We start from the raw sequence: 21,305 nt of genomic DNA, 5'->3' as shown, positions 1-21,305 counted from the left end.
TAGACATGGTATTAGATTCACCATTTTGTAACAGATTGGTCTCATAGGTCATTTTGGCCTTTTGAAGATGTTAATATAACATTTCATTTTATTTCATTTCTCTCTCTCTCTCTCTCTCTCACACACACACACACACACACGCACACACCCTCCCACCCACCCAATGCCCACACAAACACATCTTGAACTCTGTGCATGCTTGCAGATGAGGTAGCGTCATTGCTTGCAGAATTTTTGGAAGTTGCCATTACATTGGTGCTCTCTGTTCGAGGACTTTATCCACCAGGTGTGCAAAATTTTTGATTCATTATTGTTTGGTCTTAATTGTAACTTTTTTGAGATTTAGCAAATGACTTAAGAAGTGGTGGTTTGTTTTTACAACAGTCATATGCATTGCAAGGACAAACTATGAATGAATGTTTTAAGTAGCAAGTTTCAGTGATTTATATATTTGCATGAATTATTTGAATAGCGAACCAGTGGTGAAGAATGGTGCTTTTTTCATTGAAGGTATAAAGTCATACATTGCAAGAGTTTAGAAGTGTTAGATAGTAGTAGTCTTTTTCTTGAGATTAATGTAATGTTTTGTGTAAGCCATGAACAAGCTCAGTTATGTGTACACTTGAGAGCTCACTTGCCAATCGTTGTGGCAAATGTGTCTCTATCATCAGATCTTAAACATGAAACTTTTGAGTGAATGCTTGAGGTCACCTTTGTTTGGTGCAGGATAATGGGATTTTGAAAAAGATTCTGATAGTTTCATAAAACGTGGGGTTTTGTAAGGGGGGTGGACAAGGCATTTATACAAGAAGTTGAGAGAAGTGCGCCTAACATTGGCAGCGGCAATTGAACTTGCATTGATTCATGAAGATGGTTTATCTTTGGGTGCATTCACTAGTCCCATTGAGCCCAAGTTCAATGAAACAAGCACCTATAATTCTGAGGAAACCACCTTTCTCAAAGGATAACAAATCATATTTTGTAAGGATACAAAATGCAGGGCAAAAGTAAAGTTAAAGTAGGGAAGTTGTATTTTAATTGTTCATCACCAATCATGCTGCTTGAAACTGTTCTAAAGGAGTAAGGTGATAGAAAATGATAACAACCAGGAAAAGAAGGGAGAACAAATTCATATAGTGAAATATTGGAACATAAGGGACATAAAGAATATAAAACTTGGGATGTTTTACACATTGATAGTACACATAAGTGTTGCACGTGAACTTTATGTGGAAGCCAAATTTTGGAGCACATGAGCTACTTAGGGTACATGGATTTATAGGTCTGCACCCATCATTTAACCACCCACAATTTTATTAATTATGGCCTTGTCAAGAAACTCAAACTTCCCAGCAGAAGTGTGACCATAAGCATAAGTATATTATGAAAATGCTGCAAGGAGAAGACAATACTACGAGATACAATGGTATCGGTTGCTAAGTTAGCTATTTATGTATATAGCTAAATTGTCAAGTGTTTTTTTGTGGATCCACAAGAACAAGGGAATATTTTGGATGCCTCTTGGATGACTAAAGTATTGTAGCACTTGTTTTATAGATTAGAGGGAATTTCTCTTGACCACTCTAGAATGATTATATTTGCTGCATCATCAATAAAACTAGAGCACCGTGAAAAGGAATGTTCCCTATACCATTTGGAATGGATACTCTTAATGCATCGCAGGATGTTTGGCTACAACATTGAGAAGGGGCCATCTCCTAGACCATCTGCAACAGGTAATTTGATGCCTCGTGTAGAGGGTGAACCAGTGCTTTTTCCATGTGATAGCTCCCTTGTAAGAAAACATTACTAGGAGGTCGTTTTGGTAGCTACGGTCAAGCCACTTTTCACAAAGCGTGGTATGCTGGCACTGGACCGAAAGAGGGGAGGAAGAGCCAAGCCCTACTGGACTCGAACTGCCGGACCCAGAGAACAGCACAGCATCCCGCAAATTGGGCCGCAATTCACGGGTGCTGATGTGGTAGATTGTACAGACGAGGTTGATGACACGACAAATGGCTGAATGGGCATTGGAATGATTTTGTCTGCCACATATTAAGAGCCTTGACTTGATTCTGGTGCTTTTTGGCACTTGTAAAATTAATTGTCATTTTTCAAGTCGCTTTTTGGGACAATGCCTGCTAAAGAGAGGCCAGGGCTGCCGTTAGGGGATCATCAGATTAGACTGTGACTGTGTGGATGATTAAGAGGGAGATCATGGGCTCTTTGACAGTTGTAAACTTCAAGCTTGGTCTTAGGAATACAGAAATACAGCAAGTGGCGCCTAGTTGAGGGGCCAATGCTTATGGGAGTGGAACTCCACCACTCCGCGTCTCTTGCCTATTGTGTTCTCATTCAAGTTCAAGTTTGCCGTTGTGATACAGTTTGGTATTGCTCTTTGGATTAAGATGTTACCTCATATATAAATCTTGCAAGGTTTGCACTATATTTGAGTCACTATGTGTTCTCATTCAATTTCAAGTTTGCTGTTTCGATACAGTTAGGCATTCCTCTCTGGATTAAGATGTTACCTCATAAAAAAATCTTGCAAGGTTTGCACTATATTTTGAGTCACCAAGCTGCCTATTAGGAAAAGTAAGCGTTTTCTTTAAAACAGCCTGCCTTTTTGGGAGATCAATAACTTCTTGGTAGTGGTTGCATGGCATGGAAGCCATATCTTAGGTTGACATTGGCAGCAGAAGGGTACCACTTCAAGCTGAAATCTCTTGCACCTACAATTCTTGCAATTAGTGGGTCCTTATCCAATTTTACAATATTAATCAATTGCTATCTGTTGTTAGTCCTGTGCAGTGTGAGCTATCTCAATTCCCATTCTAGTGTGTGGGGGCTATTAACGCAAGCCCTTTGAGGTGAAAGGAGCTCACCTTAAGCTCTTCCTCTGTCCAAGTCCTCTCAACTGGTGCTTTAGCCATATGAGGAGATTTAAGCTATTGTAGCAGACGGTCGACCACACCAGCAACAAGTAAAAATTAGGCCTATACTCATTGTCAGTGACTCCTTTGGCGCATTCTCCTAACATCTAGGGCGTCGTAGGGTACTCATACCCTGGCTACAAGCTCAACCTCACTGGGTCATCATGTTGGGAATTTAAGTACTTGCACAATGCAAAATTCGAGTTTCTCCTTTTCACTATCGGTTGAAAAAGAGCTCATTCTTTCTTTGTGGAACATATCACCTACAAAACATGGGAATTGTTGCCCCAAGCTGCTTTAACACTGTCCAAGAGCTTGCAGTAATTGGAACTACATATCAAGAGCATCAATCTTATCAATCAATGCTGTAGAAGAATTTTACTTGAGCTCATTGGCGAATTACTCATTTTACTTCATTTTGTCTCTTAGTCTTTTCTTCAAACGATTAAGGTTTCTTTGCACCGAGTTGATTGCTCTCTTATATGGTTTTCAGCCGGTATTCCCAAATCTATGAATGACCCTATTTACCATTATTGGTCTCTAGAGTTCTCTTTATTCGTGTACTCAATGGAAAGTTTTACCCAAAAACTTCTTTCTTTATGGACTCAGTCCCCTGCTGTTTTGCGCTTGTGTAGTTTCACCCTACCCGTCAGTAGTTGTCACGTGTCTCCATGCCCTGTGGGAAGTTTGTTGCTGTTGCAAGCTGAAACAGGCTCCCACCTTTGCTGCCCTACAGCTGCCACCCTTTCGGGCTGCACCTTGTAGGAGGCTTGCCGCCTCCTTGTCTGGCTGTTCAGCCTCCAACTATGTACCAAGCTGGTTGTGTCATTCTTCCACCCTCATCGTGTCACAAACGGGAGCGCATAACAATATAAAATACATTCAGATAAATAGAATTTATCACTTAATACTGAAGCCAGAGTATATAGAGAGAAATAGATAAAGGGAGAGAGATAGAGAGTGAGAAAATCAACACAGTACTGGGGACCAAAAGATGGGTTGGTCCCCTCCCGTAATAGTATCTTTATTACTGAGGAGAAGTCTATACAAGCACTTGAACCGAACGTATTACCACGTTCGTTCTAGAATAAGACTTGATGGTTCCTGGAAGCCTCAGCTTCCGATTCCTAGGGCAAAACCCTATTCCAAGGAACTTCCTTTCCTTATTCCAATTCCTCAAGAATCAAGGTTCTCGCCTCTGGATCTCACCTTCCAGACTCAAGGCATGGCATCCCTACAACTCTTTTCCGACTCTGTTCCAGAGACCTCTTCCTGCAGAATAACTCTGCTTTCCCGAACATGAAGTCCTTCCCTTGGGAATTTCAACTTCCGGATCACATCTTGAGAGTCTACCACTCTCGGATCCGTGGATCTACTTCCCAAACGTGGGTACGAAACCCTTGGGCTGATCTGGCTCTAGTTCCTCAGAGCACTTTTATCCTGCAGAGGCTCGTGCCTTCCTCTGCTCCTACTCCCTCACGAAGAGGAAGTACACTTGCAATCAAATACTCAGAGATCATAACACGAAAAGCGTTACCTTCATAATCTCGACGCTCGAAACGCAGCTCAGTTCTCGAAAAGCAATTCCCCGGAAGAGATCTCTACATAGAAAATTCTCTCTTCCAATCTTACAGGTGTGTTCTCGGGTTCCTTCTCGTAAATCAGCCCAGTCTCCGACGTCTATGGGCTGAAAACAGAGAAAAACAGCAACTTGCGCGATGGAAACACGCTTTGTAGGCACTTCTTCGCGAGGGAACTCGCGCACTGGGTCTTGGCGACATTTGGTACACTTGGGGCAGCCATGGGCATCACCGGCAACGTCTTCTTTACGGCTGAAATCTGCAGAAGCATCTCCTCCTTGCAAAGATTGGTCTTCCCTCTGGGAGAGGGCGTGTGATGCTTTTATAGCTCCTTGGCCATGGCAAAGATAGCTGCTCGCTGTTCTGCTAGAAAAAGGGAAAGAGAAAACGCTGGCTGATCTGTTGCCTTATTTATCCGATGGCTGCTCATTTAAAAATAGTCTGAACCTGCCCAAAAACTCAATAAAACCTTATAAGTTAAAAACAATGCTTTCACAGCACTTCCCAAGCGTCCCTGGATGCAATCACATGCACAGTTGCAATGCAGACATAGACTTCCTCGTGGGAAAGCATCTACTTTCCCGAAAAGCAATCCCGCTTTCTCATAAAGCATCTGTTTTTCGTCTGAACCCATCTTCATTCAAGTGCTTGCTTTTCCTTGTGCACAATTCTAACACAGTTCGGAATTTCCTCCCGACTATGGATATTCCCTTTCCGATGCACTCGTCACCCACTTTGTGATGCATCAGGATTATCCATCACCTTGTCCTTTCCTACCGAACTTACGGTACAATCTCCTTCGCGATGCTCTATGTCACCCATCCTATGACGCATCAGAGATGTCCGTTCCCGGATGGTCGGATACTTCTTTCCGATGCTCCCTATCACCCATCCGATGTGACGCATCAGAAGTACCCGTTCCTGGTGGCCTTACAGATATTCCCGTTCTCAGTGCTCCCGTCATTACTTTGAATGACGCACTAGGAATACTTTGTACTCAAATGTCTCCAGTGAGAAAAACCCTCTCACTTAAAATTCCAATAATTTAGTTAGAATTATTTTTCGTGTTGTTCCAAGCGAGAAAACCCTCTCACTTATAAATCCAATAATTCATTTAGAATTATTTTTCTGTCAGATAAAGCCAAATTAGCAACATCCCTCTCACTTATAAACAGTTGTCCTCAATTGTAGAGGTCCAACTGAACTGTCGGGGAGAAACCGGAAAGATTCCAAGTCTTGCTCAAAGGTGAGTTGAGCTAGTCCTTTCTCAAAAGAGAACTTAAAAATTAAATTGAACAAAAATTCAAGAATTCAATACTTACCTTACCGGTTTATGTCGTTTCTCTAGTACCTCGAGGATATCCTTCACCATTCATCAAACTAACGAGCCACGTAAGAACTCATCATTCATGCCTTTCCAAGAATCTGTTAACTTGATTGGGTCTTCTCAAATTCGAAAAGAATAATCTTCCTAGAAATCAATCTAGGTATCTGTCCTTGCGCATAATCCTGCGCTGTTAGTCCAGAGGGTATTAAACCTCTTGTGTCCTCCCACATAGGGAATGCCCAAGTCATAGAGCATTAAGCTCGATGTCTTTCTTTCACAAACAAAGTTTGCGATCACCTCAAAGAAGGTTCTTGTTCCGGGCCGTCGCTCAACGTAGGCGGACGGTTCCCATTTGAAGATTCTTTGTGCACGGTGGCACTTTCTTCCAATCTTTTCCTCCTGCGAGTTATTACCACCACCAGTGTTTTCCCGATGCCCATTAGCGTCTCTTCCTTACAAAATCATCAAAAATGATTCACCTTGCGAGCATCAATGACGACTTGCAAAATCTCAAGCAGATAGGATTCTAGCCATAGCATTTTCTGAACGTACGTTCAAACCCGGTTCACAATAGAGCGAACCCTCTTTGATTCTCAGGGATGTTCTCCTATATGTAATTCTTACCATTTTGAAACGATTGGCGAACTATATTCTTACGAACATAATAGTTCGAATTTATTCCAGCAGCGTGTAAATGCTACTTGACCTGCTCATGGAGAAAAATATACCACAACCAAAAGTTGCTACTGTAATGGTAAAAGCACAAAGCGTACTCAATGATCAGCGACCATCAGAAAACCTCTTCTCCGTAGAGAAACTCAAATTCCTTCTACCGAACACATCTCAAATAGAGATTCTCGTGTCGGAATATCCTTGCGCGCAAAAAGGCGCTCAAGAGAGTATAACAAACTCTCGTCCAGTTCTTGAAAAGGAAGTTGGTTCATCTCATTCCGTTCAGTAAAAAAAAATTCGAATGGTAGATGACCCACCTTAGCATAGGTTTGCATCTTTGTGTGTTATCCATGTACCCAAAGGTGTACATAAGTTTCAGTGAGCCTAGGAAATTACCTTCCCTTCGTAAGATCCTTAGAGCGAAGACGCTCAACCTGACGATCCCTTGGCTCAATCTTAGAGCAAAACCCGCTCATCAAATAAACTAGGATTTTAATCCTTGGATTCCTCGATCATAGGCCGTAGTCGTCGCTTGTTCCTTCCCTCGTAAAGAGAGTATTCCTTCACTTGTGTGAAAAGCACTACTATATCTTCCCTTACCGGGTAAGGGGTGTAGGCTTAAAGAGAACTCAAGCTTAATGAAAGCTTTTCTTTGCTTGTAAGCTCAGAATGGTCCCTTTATAATTTCCTACCCGTAGTAGCAGGTAATCTGTTCGAGAATTATTGGATACCAGATCAATTATGGACCTTCCGGATGGTTAAGCAAAGTAGTTCATCGTATAAAACAATGTTCTGACTCAACCCTACTTTCATAAGCACTCAAGAGTGATCAGTCCTGATCAAGGTTGTACCATACGTATTGTACGGGTCGTGACTGTACGTACTGTACGTCGTGCTGTATGGATAAATTTTTTAGGTACGTAAAAATACGTACCTTTGTAAAAAAACAATAAATGAGAGGAAATTTAAGAAAATTTTATTTTCCTCGTTAGAGGATTAACCAATCTATATCATGCAAAGTACTTGGGGACACATTACTACACACATTATCCACTAGAGATTCACTTAACTTCAAAACAAGTACCAACCTTCAAGAAACAATATACATTGAACAACGTAAAAACATTTCTACCTGCTGACAAGAGAACTCAGAACAATGACAAACCTTCAAGCATGAAGCAATTGAACAAAACAATAAACTCAGAACTGTAGAAACATTGCTTCAAATCGATATCCAGAGTCCAGTAGCCTAAAAGGGCTTTAAATTCTTTAAAAAAAAAAATCACCGTACTGTACGATCCATCCGCGTACTGTACGGATCAATATGGACGTACCGTATAGTACGGTTCCACACGTACGTATTAGTACAACCTTGGTCCTGGTTAGACTTATGCATTCCTCGTGCAAAAAAAACGCTTTGTAACTTCCTCAAAGATGTAACTTTGATCAGACCTGCCCTCTTACTTGAAGTTTGAGGGTCTTCTATTCAAAAACTCAGGAGTTAGATTGAATTTCCTTACTCCAAATTTTCTCCGGATAGCAACGTATCCTTTGAGGAGAGGTAACAAAAATTCATTGTTTTTGTGTTCAATGGTTCTCGTCCCACTGTGGGGATTAGATTCTATGTACACTGAGGTGTACACTTTCAACTTGTATTGCTGACTCCACCATCCGCTACAAAGTATCTTGCGGATGCGTTTAAAAAAATTCGGGCAAAAGTCCTTCGTTAAACTTCTTTATTGTTTCTTCCTCAAAGAGGTTCAAGAATGGAGCCACCTTGGAAAGAGTGAACAAATACTCATTCACATAATCCATGACTCGCTCGTGCTCCTATCGGGCAAACTGATCCCAATCTTCTTTGATGCCTTCCTCAAAGCGTAGAGGAAAAAAATTTGTCAAAAATCTCAGCCTTGAATTGAATCCAAGTCTTGTTGTAAGTTCCTTGCAGAGCTTTGGTATACCACCAAGTACTTGCAATCCCCTTGAGGTGTTTGGTCACAATGCCCCATCTTCGACGCTTCTCAGAAATTGCCGTTTGCAAAGGCAACTTCATACTGTCGAATGAAAACGGTAGCTTTCGGACATCTTCCCTTCCGTCAAAAGTATGAAACTTGACCGGAGTGTTCTGAGGTCTAAAGACCTTCATATCTTTCCCGGAATAACGGGATTTCATGGCTATGGTTCTGGATTGACGTTCATGGATATTTTTTGGATTCTGAAGGAACTTGAGCATTCCGCTCCTTGGATTCTCTTGGTTCTTGAGCATCATGCTCTTGTCGCCTTCTCAGAGAATCCAAAGTCTTGTGTCGACTTCTTGCAGAGATAATTTTTTTTTTTCCAACTCTGCGAGCTTTTCCTGCAGGACTTAGGTTTCCGCCTGCTTACTTTTCTCTTGGCTTGTCATGGCTTCTTCCCGTATCTTCCCAGAGTCGTCCTCCTTTACAGAGAGAGAGGAAACCATGCTCTGATACCACTGTCACAAACGGGAGCGCATGACAATATAAAATACATTCAAATAAATAGAATTTATCACTTAATACTGAAGCCAGAGTATATAGAGAGAAATAGATAAAGGGAGAGAGATAGAGAGTGAGAAGATCGACACAGTACTGGGGACCAGAAGATGGGCTGGTCCCCCCCGGTAATAGTATCTTTATTACTGAGGAGAAGTCTATACAAGCACTTGAACCGAACGTATTACCACGTTCGTTCTAGAATAAGACTTGATGGTTCCTGGAAGCCTCAGCTTCCGATTCCTAGGGCAAAACCCTATTCCAAGGAACTTCCGTTCCTTATTTTAATTCCTCGAGAATCAAGGTTCTCGCCTCTGGATCTCACCTTCGAGACTCAGGGCATGGCATCCCTACAACTCTTTTCCGACTCTGTTCCCAGAGACCTCTTCCTACAGAATAACTTTGCTTTCCCGGACATGAAGTCCTTCCCTTGGGAATTTCAACTTCCGGATCACATCTTGAGAGTCTACCACTCTCGGATCTGTGGATCTACTTCCCAAACGTGGGTACGAAACCCTTGGGTTGATCTGGCTCTAGTTCCTCAGAGCGCTTTTATCCTGCAGAGGCTCGTGGCTTCCTCTGCTCCTACTCCCTCACGAAGAGGAAGTACACCTGCAATCAAATACTCAGAGATCATAACATGAAAATCGTTACCTTTATAATCTCGACGCTCGAAACGCAGCTCAGTTCTCGAAAAGCAATTCCCCGGAAGAGATCCCTACATAGAAAATTCTCTCTTCCAATCTTACACACAGAAGAGGTGTGTTCTCGGGTTCCTTCTCGTAAATCAGCCCCGTCTACGACGTCTATGGGCTGAAAACAGAGAAAAACAGCAACTTGTTGTGATGGAAACACGCTTTGTAGGCACTTCTTCGCGAGGGAATTCGTGCACTGGGTCTTGGCGACATTTGGTACACTTGGGGCAGTCGTGGGCATCACCGGCAACGTCTTCTTTACGGCTGAAATCTGCAGCAGCATCTCCTCCTTGCAAAGATTGGTCTTCCCTTTGGGAGAGGGCGTGTGATGCTTTTATAGCTCCTTGGCCATGGCAAAGATAGCTGCTCGCGTAGAGATCATGGCCGTTTTTTTGTTTTTTTGTTTTTTTTTTTTCATTGTTTTGCAACGTTGGCTGATCTGTTGCCTTATTTATCCGATGGCTGCCCATTTATTAAGTGGGCGGCCGGCGTATTTTAAAAATAGTATGAACCTGCCCAAAAACTCAATAAAACCTTATAAGTTAAAAACAATGCTTTCACAGCACTTCCCAGGCGCGTCCCTTGATGCAATCACATGCATAGTTGTAATGCAGACATAGACTTCCTCGCGGGAAAGCAGATGCTTTCCCGAAAAGCAATCCCGCTTTCTCATAAAGCATCTGTTTTTCCTCAAAGTTTCCTCTGAACCCATCTTCATTCAAGTGCTTGCTTTTCCTTGTGCACAATTCTAACACAGTTCGGAATTTCCTCCCGACTATGGATATTCCCTTTCCGATGCACTCGTCACCCACCTTGTGATGCATCAGGATTATCCATCACCTTGTCCTTTCCTACCGAACTTACGGTACAATCTCCTTCGCGATGCTGTATGTCACCCATCCTATGACGCATCAGAGATGTCCTTTCCCGGATGGTCAGATACTTCTTTCCGATGCTCCCTATCACCTATCCGATGTGACGCATCAGAAGTACCCGTTCCTGGTGGCCTTACAGATATTCCCGTTCTCAGTGCTCCCGTCATTACTTTGAATGACGCACTAGGAATACTTTGTGCTCGGATGTCTCTAGTGAGAAAAACCCTCTCACTTAAAATTCCAATAATTCATTTAGAATTATTTTTCCCGTTGTTCCAAGCGAGAAAACCCTCTCACTTATAAATCCAATAATTCACTTAGAATTATTTTTCTGTTAGATAAAGCCAAATTAGCAACTCATCGCCCCATATTCCTTTGGGTCCGGTCCTCACGTTCACTCTCGTTGTTTTCAACTGCATTTTACCTACAGTCACCCGCTGTTTTCTGCCTTGGTTGAGTGGCTTTTGCCTTGCAATGCACACATGGTGTGGCTCGCCAACACAGTTGGTCACTGGCTTTGCCACCTTGTTTGGTGCTCAGACATCTAGAGTATGTAGTTGCGTCGATGGCCTCCTCCGTGCAATGCAAAGGAAACCAGTTGGAGGGGCTCACAGTCCCGCTTCAGCCACCTGCAGCGAACCCTATAAGCGAAGGCCCTGCATCGAGTAACGTTTTCTGGTCTTCGTGGAGGTATAGAAGTTGCTCAACGTGATGAATCTCCGCCGTCCGGTATAGGCTGATGGGCGGGTGTGCTTTTTTGTTTGCCTTCTTGTTTTTGCTTTGTTTATTTTTGGTATCTTTCTGACTTATGCTGGTGTTAAAGTCGTTTAGGCGTTATGCAACTGAACCATTCTCTACCATCGTTTAGATTGAACAAGCGCTTCATGAGAAATACCTTATTGGATGCCGATGGTTTCTCGTAGAGGCCGTCAAGTGACTTCATCAAGTCCTCTGTGGTCTTCATCCTCGAAACGTTGAAAGCCATCGTTGACGCCAAGCTTAGCCGGATTGTTCCTAATGCCTTTCGTTCAAGTACAATCCATGCTTCATTTGCCACTGTTGTGGCCTTTTTTGCAAGACCGCCTAGTGGCAAATAAAGGACCTTTTGGTAAAGATAGTCTTCAGTCTGCATCTTCTAGTGTTGGTTTGTTTTTCTCGTGCTCTAGAATCTGAATTTTGGGGTGTGTGTGTGTGTGTGTGTGTGTAGGTGGGTGCGTAGGTGTTGGTGAAGTCTGTTTAAAGAGCATGGTTTTTGTTTGATTTCTTTCTTTATTTTCTGTTTCTTTCATTGTGTTCCTTGTCTTCCTCCATTTTTGTGTTCTCCGCATTGGGTTGTTTGGGTTTGCTGTTGTTGGCTTGCTTCTCGGCTAGGTTTCTACATAAGATTTCCAGAGTTTGTTGTCATCAGAACCTCTGTCTCTATCGTCTTCGAGTTCAGGAGCCACCTTTATCAAGTGGACTGGTTTCTATCCTGGTCGATAGCTCCTTGTTAGCTCCATTGCAGTGCTTTGTCGCTCATCTTGCTGCATCCTCCTGTTGTTATTTGGTGATGTTAGTTGCCTCTTCTCCCTCATTTTGTCATCTATTGCTCTCTCCCTTGTGTTTATCCATTGCCTTTGCTGTCAATCATCCTAGTTGGTGTGCAACGCTCGATGGTACAACTCTTGCAGATGCTCCTTGTCCTTTTCATTGTTGGTGGATTTCGGTGGTTTAGGTTCAGGCACAAAGTCAGCTTTGGGTGGAAGATGCCCATCTTTGGAAGGATGTTGTCGTCCTCTCCCCACTTAATTTGCTAGGGCACTTTTTACTCTCTTTAGGAGATATTTTTTTCCCTGGCTTTCAGTTTTCTACAATTTGCTATGTAGCTACTTGTATGTTGTTTTTACAGTTTCCACATTGTTGCCTTCAGGCTTGCTTTGTAATCAGTGGTGTACTTTTCATCAGAATCGGCACCATTTGGGCATTTTGAGGGATTTTTCAAGTAATAAAAATCAGCCTCTTTCTCACACACACACACACACACACAGACACACACACACACACAGAGAGAGAGAGAGAGAGAGAGAGAGAGAGAGAGAGAGAGAGAGAGAGAGAGAGAGAGAGAGCGCACATCGTACTACAACTCTATGGCTTTTGCAGTGCACATTGCGTAGCATTCGTGCTGGACATGTAATCTTAGTGCTGTGTGGCTTTAATTTTAATGATTTTGGGAGCTGCTTGCCCATGCGCGCTGCTTGATTTGTTTTGAACCTGTGCGCAGAGCTTTAGGGGACCGCATGCTGAACCTCACGCCACCTTCATTTCATTTCATTTTACATAACAAACTCTCACACACACCCACACATTTACACATACCCGTAGTAGCCAACCTTCATTTCATTTCTCTCACTCACACACACACACACACACACACACACACACACACACACACACACACACACACTGTCACTGGGCTGGTCCCCCCCCTTAAAGAGAATCCTTTATCATCTCATTCCGTTCAGTGGAAGAAAATTCGACTGGTAGATGACCCACCTTGGCATAGGTCTTCATCTTCGTGTGTTATCCATATACCCAAAGGTGTACATAAGTTTCAGTGAGCCTCGGAAATTACCCTCCCTTAGTAAGATCCTTAGAGCGAAGACGCTCAACCTGAAGATCCCTTGGCTCAATCATAGAGCAAAACCCGCTCATCAAATAAACTAGGATTTTAATTTTTTGGGTTCCTCATAGAGGGTCAACAGTGGAGCTACCTTGGCAAGAGTGAACCACTACTTGCTTGGACTTGCTCGTATTTCTATTGGGCAAACCGATCCCAATCTTCTTGGATGCCTTCCTCAAAGCGTAGAGGAAAAAAATTTGTCGGAAAATTCAGCCTTGAATTGAATCCAAGTCTTGTTGTAAGTTCCTTGCAAAGCTTTGGTATACTACCAAGTACTTGCAATTCCCCTTGAGGTGTTTGGTCACATGCCTCACCTTCGACGCTTTTTTTTGTAGAACTTGCCGTTTGCAAAGGCAACTTCAAACTGTCGAATGAAAGCGGTAGCTTTCACGGCATCTTCCCTTCCGTCAAAAGTATCAAACTTGACTGGAGTGTTCCTAGGTCTAGAGACCTTCATATCCTTCCCAAAATGACGGGATTTCTTGGCTATGGTTCTGGACTGATGTTTGTGGAAATTTCTGGATTTTAAAGGAACTTGAGCATTCCGCTCCTTGGATTCTCTAGGTTCTTGAGCATCATGCTCTTGTTGCCTTCTCCAAGAATCCCAAGTCTTGTGTCGACTTCTTGCAGAGAGAAAAATTTTCCCTCTCTGAGATCTTTTTCTTGCAGGACTTAGGGTTCCGCCTGCTTACATCTCTCTTGGCTTGTCATGGCTTCTTCCCGTATCTTCCCAGAGTCGTCCTCCTTTACAGAGCAAGAGAGGAGACCATGCTCTAATACCACTGTCACAAACGGGAGCGCATAACAATATAAAATATACTCGGATAAATAGAATTTATCACTTAATACTGAAGCCAAAGGATATAGAGAGAAATAAATAGAGAGAGAGAGAGAGAGTGAGAAGATTGACACAGTACTGAGGACCAGAAGATGGGCTGGTCCCCCCCCTCCCCTTAAAGAGAATCCTTTATTAGGGAGAATCTTTTTACAAGCACAAGAACCGGAGACACCCCCTCCGTTCTAATTCTCTGACTCGATAGTCGTTCCTTCCCGTAAAGGAAATCTGAGAGACGAGCTCTCAATCCTTTTCCGTCTGTACTCGGAGTCGAGACTCCATAGACAATTTTCGAATTCCGTTCCCATGCGTAGGCTGAAGCCTTCTCACTTCTACTTCGCGATGAAGTACCTGCAAAGACACACACAAACACGCGACAACAATTCGTATGGCGAATCCACAATAGATACCTGTCGCTCTTGCGCGGGAAAAGCGACTTCCGTGCTTCGTAGTCTCGCGATCTCTTGCGTTATCTGGCGGCAGAGTCTTCTCTTGCTGACGTTGGTAACTCCCTTTCAGTGAGGGCATGTGGTGCTTTTATAGCTCCTTGGTTACGGCACGAATAGTTGCTCGCGTAGAGATTGCAGCAGTTTTTTTTTTTTTTTCTTGCTGTTCTACCCGAAATAGGGAGAGAGAATTAGTTGGCTGGTTTTGTTGCTTTATTGGCACTGCCGTAGGCAGTTGCCAATGCAACGATTCGATTTTTACTACAAAAAGTGTGGCCCTGTATTTCGGGCCAGTAATAGTAATCTCCCTTTTAAGAGTTTCTCTCTCTCTCTCTCTCTCTCTCTCTCTCTCTCTCTCTCTCTCTCTCTCTCTCTCGTCTTGTTGCTCCTAGAGCTTAAAGGACTGGCCAATTGTGAGTTCGCACGGGATATGGCAGCGGAGCATTTCCAGCAGGCGCAGTAGCAAGACTCCTTGGCTACAAAATCTTACATCGTTGTGGCCATTATCGAGAATCGAGCGGAGGAGATACGACGCACAGAGAGAGAGAGAGAGAGAGAGAGAGAGAGAGAGAGAGAGAGAGAGAGAGAGAGAGAGAGAGAGAGAGAGAGAGAGAGAGAGATGCTTCTCTCAACCGGCAGTGCCACTGGTCCTGAGGACGCCTTATTTTCTAAGTGGCTGTCCACTTATTAAGTGGGCGGCCGGCATATTTTAAAATTGGTCTGAACCTGCCCAAAAACTCAATAAAACCTTATAAGTTAGAAACAATGCCTTTCACAACACTTCCCAGGCGTCCGTGGATGCAACCACATGCACAAATGCAATGCAAACATAGATTCCTCGCGGGAAAGCGTCTGCTCTTCCTGGAAAACTCATTAAAATATTTCGCTTTTTAAGAAAAGCTTCTCAGAACCCATCTTTATTCTTGTGCTTGCGTCTTTACGCGTATTCCTCTTTTCCAGTTCGGATTTCCTCTCGACTATGGATATCCCCTTTTCGATGCACCCGTCACCCACCTTGTGACGCATCAGGAATACCTATCACCTAGTCCTTTCCTACCGAACTTACGGTACAATCTCCTTCATGATGCTCTATGTCACCCATCCTATGACGCATCAGAGATGTCCGTTCCTGGATGGTCGGATACTTCTTCCCGATGCTCCCTGTCACCCATCCGATGTGACGCATCAGAAGTACCCGTTCCTCGTGGCCTTACAGATATTCCCGTTCTCAATGCTCCCGTCATTACTTTGAATGACGCACTAGGAATACTCTGTACTCGGATGTCTCCAGTGAGAAAAACCCTCTCACTTAAAATTCCAATAATTCATTTAGAATTATTTTTTTGTTAGATAAAGCCAATTTAGCAACACACACACATTTACACATCCATACAAACTCACACTCACACTCACACTCACACTTAGTGAGTTTTGAGTTTGCGTAAATTTGACTACGTCAATCGGAATTTTTCTTTGGAGAGTTACGGCACCTCCGTTCGTCATCTTAGAGGATCTGGAGCACAATATAGTTGCCTTATTGAGGATCTCTCTCAAGGCTTCGTTGACGGCTTGGTCGGATGCACCTACGCTCGCGTCAAAATCAGGAAGCAGCTTATTAAGTCTAGCCTAGCCGTCTCAAATGTAGGCAGAATGGAGGACATGGATATATGATCAGACTGGCGTATATGTACACTCATTTATCGTATGGGATACGATGTGCCATTGGTCAGATGTGCACATCATCGCATCAGCTAGAGATTGAGACTGGCAGATTTAGGAGAGTACTAGCAGAGGCCAGGATATGCCAGTTGTGTCATATATAGCCAGAGTCAGAGTTACATCACATTTTTCATTGTCTGGTATACTATGAGATACGAGGCCGCTTTCATTGTCTATTCAGAGAGGGCTTTGGACCGCTAGCTAGGGTCATGAGATATCAGGATCAAAGATGTATCGGGTTGTTTTTGCTAGAGCTGCGCAGACACAGGGAGAGTCTCCTGAGGAGATCAGGCAGTGGGAGACATTCACAGAGGGAGATCACTGTCTTCTTTAGAGCAGGGACTTAACAACCAGATGAGCATGCTTCAAAGCAAACTTTGGAGCCCACTTATACCAGAGGTATATTAGTTGGCAGAGACATTGAGCTCGGGAGAGCTAGACGCCCACGTCTACAAGGGCGAACACGATATTGACGGAGGCTTCATCGGAGAATTAGGACTATTCTAGCACGACATGGGAGACGCCCAGTACGACTATTTACAGAGGCAGACATTGACGAAGCTCTTCGGCAACCGATGCACTTTCTCGGACAACGCCCGATGTGAGGCATCCCTGGGGGTTGATGATGATGATGATTTTAGTTTTTCACTTTATTTCATTTTTATTTTTGTACCCAGAGATTGTATTAGATCCACCAAGATCGTATCAGTTTGGTCTCATAGGCCATTTTGGCCTTTTGAAGACGTTTAATATAACATTTCGTTTCATTCTCTCTCTCTCTCTCTCTCTCTCTCTCTCTCTCTCTCTCTCTCTCTCTTTGTTAATTGTGTCATCATGGTATGCACAAATGACATCATGGTTTCAGACGCATGGCTTCACCATGGACAGGCTGCCCCCTTTCCAGTACTCTCTTCAAGCACACTCGATGTCTCTTACACGGGTGGAGATTATTAGACTCATTCATTAGGACCTGATCCAGCTGGATACCAGGAGGACATGGATAGAGCCACCACAGGAGTTGGGCACGAAGATGGCTTTCTATAGAGAGCATCTTCTGCACCTCACAGGAGATGGGGTTGTGATTCGACCCAGCTACATGGACACACATATGTCTCATGGTTTGGGGTGTGCCATTGGTCAAATACGCACGTCCTCACATCAGCTAGAGATTGAGATTGGTAGATTCAAAGGGATACCAGCAGACAACAGGATATGCCGCTTATACTAGCTAGAGCTAGAGATAGTGGTACATTACATATGTCATTGCAGAGTGTACTATGAGATACGGGGCCGTTTCCACTGCTTATCCAGAGAGGGTTTCAGTCTTTTCTCTAGGGTCATGAGTTATGAGGATCAGAGATGTCTTGGGCTATATCTACTTGAGCTACACAGATATAGAGACACTTTACTCGGAAGACCAGAGAGAGACAGCCCCAGAGACAGATTACAGATTTCTTTTCACTAGATATGGGAAGCCAGAGGAGCAGCCATCACTGCAGAGCTCGGCCCACACTCATTCGACCACTACCGGCACTCTCATCGACCGAGCACTGGAGCTATGGAGATCCAAACATGCACGATTGAGGAGAGGGGCTACACAGCATCGACGGAGACTACAACAGCGGATTCGAGCCATACTCTCTCGACATCGAGAGTGCAGATGAGGATGAATTCTAGTAGTAGAAGTATTTTTGTTCTAGCTCTTTTGTACCCAAACATGGTATCAGATTCACTATTTTGTAATAGATTGGTCTCATAGGTCATTTTGGCCTTTTGCAGACGTTAATATAACATTTTATTTCATCTCTCTCTCTCTCTCTCTCTCTCTCTCTCTCTCTTTGTGTGTGTGTGTGTGTGTGTGTGTGTATTTTAATTGTGTTTGAAGTGCTAAAGTCTCTTCCAATTGTGTCTTTTCAGCTGGCACATGGTGCCTGTCAGTTACAATGTGTCACAATAGGGCACCATGTGCCAACGGAAAAGTACAGACTGAACAAACTTGTAGCACTTCAATAACAACTGAAACTGAAAGAGAGAGATCACACTCGACATGGAGTGGCGGAATTCCACCCCAGAGAGTATTGGCCCCAAACCTTGGTGCTCCTTTCGGTTTTCTTTATATTACTTGAACTTAGTACAATGCCGGTACTTGCGCTCTGCACCTTCTCACTGAAGCATGCCAGAGACTGAGCCCTCTGCACATATTTAAAGTCCCTTGGCCTATGAAAAACAGTTTACATGAAAAGCCTTCAAACTTAAAAGCAGTTGGCCCAAAAGCAGATGCCCAAAAGCTGCCAGTGCAAAAGCAGAATTCCGTACAGCTCTGCCACGTCATCAGTCAACGTAAAGTTCGAAAATCCGTACAGCTACCACATCATCTTCTCCGTGTGTGTGTGTGTGTGCATGCGCGCCATGTGGGCTTTCTTTATTTTAATATCTTTATGTCACTTGGGCATCATCGGACGGGGTTCCATAAGTTGGTGGCTTGACACGTCAGGAGTTTGTGATACAATCTATCCATCACAATAAGTTGGTGGATTAAATCCTCCTTGTGAGGATCTCTTGTATGGAGTTTTTCTTGCTTTGGTTGCTTGTTTACATCTTATTTTGTTGCAGGCTGGTCTTCCTCCAAGAAGCAAGGGCAGTAGAAGACTCATGGGGAGGCCTTTACTCAGTTTCCTCCGTGGTCGGAGTAAGAAACTCTCTCAGATAACATTTAATACCTTTGATTTGTTGTCTGGGCTTCCCCAAGGCAGTCTCATGCAAGAATGCATGCAGATCCTCGATCTAACCCCTCAAAACATCGTTTTCTCATGATCTAAGGACCCATTTTCATTTATGTCCTTGTTCTAGTGCTCAATCTCTACTAATTCTCTGTTTTGACCGCTGTGGAGATCTCCCACTTGATGCTCCAGTCACCCACCCCATGATGCATTGGAGATACTCTTTTTGTGTGCACACACAGTCATTTTTTATTGATAGCACGTGGTCCTCTGCAATCCTTCCCATGACATTTCTTTCTTATTATTTCACTGTTGATGGCTCTGATTTTCTGAGGCCATGAATGTTTCGCTCGTGACGCTTCATGTGGAAGTTGGTTATGGATTTTTTTCTTGTTTTATAGAATTTGGCATTCATTTTGTGGAGGATGACTGGTCTATCTTTTATTGACTCTGAACGAATTTGCATTTACTGTAGATGACATAGAGCTAATTTTCCTGTTGTCTTTTATTGCTCATATACAGAGGTTTTTGAGAGGAGGAGGTATTTGAATGTGCCGGTGCCATGTGCTAGACATCCAGAACTAAGAGAATACATAAATTCTGCTGTGACAAGTGCAATTCCTTGGATTCAAAAAGTAGGTCATTTAAAATCCAAAACACCTCTTTTACATTTGAACTACTCTAGGTTTATAAGTGTGTGAAAGTTCCTTTACTCAAATTGTGCTCAGGGCATTGTGGAGAAACTTGCAGTGGTTATCGTTGACAAGAGTAATACGCCTTTAGAGAAGTTCACCTTTCAAGTACAGGTTCACCAGGAGAGTAATGGACAATTCATGAAAACTGAAACGGAATATGCGCTGCGTGCCTTCTTTCTCAAATTGTCTGTTTCACAGCCCTTTCTGGAGCCATTGCCACCTGGTTAGTCTCAAGACCCAGGAACCATATGCATTCTTCCTGTTCTGTAGCGCTCTTCTCAGGAATTTGAGTATCATAACTGCTTGTTTTTGTATTTTTAGCAATGAATTTAGCACAAGAGGCTCAAGTATCTGTCGGGATGTTGTTGGACTGACCAAAATTCTCTTTATAGAAATTTCATGGGAGATAGTGATCTTCTCCAAGGAATTACCAGGAGATGCAGAAGGAAAGGGGCATTTTTGGGTTCCTGCTGAAACAAAGCTTTGGGATCAGCCACCTGTTATCACGCCAATCAAGTCCATGAGTAGCAAACCTCTCAATGTACAACTATTCATAGAACACCCTTCAGTGTAGAGCTGGAGAATAATATCATGGTAGTATGGTGCAGCAAATATCTAAACCCAGATGGAGGTATAAAATAGAGTTTCTTCTTAGTGTGTGTTGCATGTGGGGCTGTAAGATGCTGGCACTCATACAAGACTAATTTTGTGCTTTGCACATAATCTGTGTACAGAAGTTATTGTCACTCATGGTATGACAGGACAGTGCTAAAATGCTTGCTACCACTAAAACTGCCCATATGACTACGTGGAGATAATTGTGCACGACTGAACATTTTGTGCTTTATACAGCAGTCCATTGTCAGTCATTGTATGAAGATGCACTCCACCTCCTATTCATCCCTGAACCAAAACTGTCTATATGACTACATGAAGGTGTTGTGCATTTATTCCACCCATAACATTTTCTTGACAGCAGAAATTTGCTAGCTGTTGTTCAGAACATTCAGTGAAACCTCTGATCAATTTGTGCATTCTTTTTAAAGACATCCCCAATTCTCTGTGTGATTTAGTTTTAAAACCTTGTGTGTATTACCTGCTAGAATGAGCTACAGTACAAGAAAGATTCGTTCATTATACAAATATAGCTCTCCTAATGGCTTCAAAAAAAAATAAAATAAAAAAAATTGACTACCTATATAGTGTATAGTGCAAGGACAGTCTAAAGAGAAGAAAACGCTAAAGGGAAAATAAACAAAAGCAAAACACATATTTATCAATGTGCACTCCGTCTTTTTACATGGACACAAAAAGTCTTTTGACTTTTCACTTTCATGGGTCTTTTCATTTTCTACACTCTCCTTCACTTATGTACTTAGATGTTTTGAAAGGCTTTTTATTTTTCTGAGATTGGAAAGACCTAAATGGTGAAGCACATGGAGTAATTGTAGGTTGTTGATCATGAACGTTATTCGTGGGTGAAAGTGTAAATATACTCCGTCTCTTACTCATGCGTATCAATTAAGGAGGGTAGATTGGAACAAAACTCTAGCAACCAAATGGGATAATCTTGACCGACTTGTGGTCATCGTGGTTTTCATGTATTGAAAAAGAAAAAAAAGAGTGAAAGGTTGGA

The 21,305-nt window shown here is 42.9% G+C and overlaps 1 protein-coding gene across 2 annotated transcripts in view; it reads left to right on the top strand.

Annotated features, from left to right (window-relative positions):
* The window catches only part of REV7 (DNA-binding HORMA family protein), a 50,442-nt gene extending 29,707 nt beyond the window's left edge, over positions 1-20,735 (top strand). The window contains exons 2-6 of one of the 2 annotated variants that reach the window (XM_086505626.1): positions 206-286; positions 18,868-18,943; positions 19,497-19,609; positions 19,703-19,892; positions 20,062-20,735. In XM_086505626.1, coding sequence (XP_086361752.1) covers positions 18,907-18,943; positions 19,497-19,609; positions 19,703-19,892; positions 20,062-20,243 — 522 coding nt within the window. In that variant the 5' untranslated portion in view covers positions 206-286; positions 18,868-18,906 and the 3' untranslated portion in view covers positions 20,244-20,735. The remainder of the gene's footprint in view (positions 1-205; positions 287-18,867; positions 18,944-19,496; positions 19,610-19,702; positions 19,893-20,061) is intronic. The other variant, XM_086505625.1, reaches the window with a different exon arrangement.
* The last annotated feature ends 570 nt before the right edge of the window (positions 20,736-21,305 follow it).

Source organism: Adiantum capillus-veneris, chromosome 29, assembly GCF_014529385.1.
Source record: "Adiantum capillus-veneris isolate H3 chromosome 29, ASM1452938v2, whole genome shotgun sequence".
Classification (NCBI taxonomy): Eukaryota; Viridiplantae; Streptophyta; class Polypodiopsida; order Polypodiales; family Pteridaceae; genus Adiantum; species Adiantum capillus-veneris.
The sequence above is the reverse complement of the archived record's forward strand: the minus strand, read 5'-3'. Positions and strand labels throughout refer to the sequence as shown.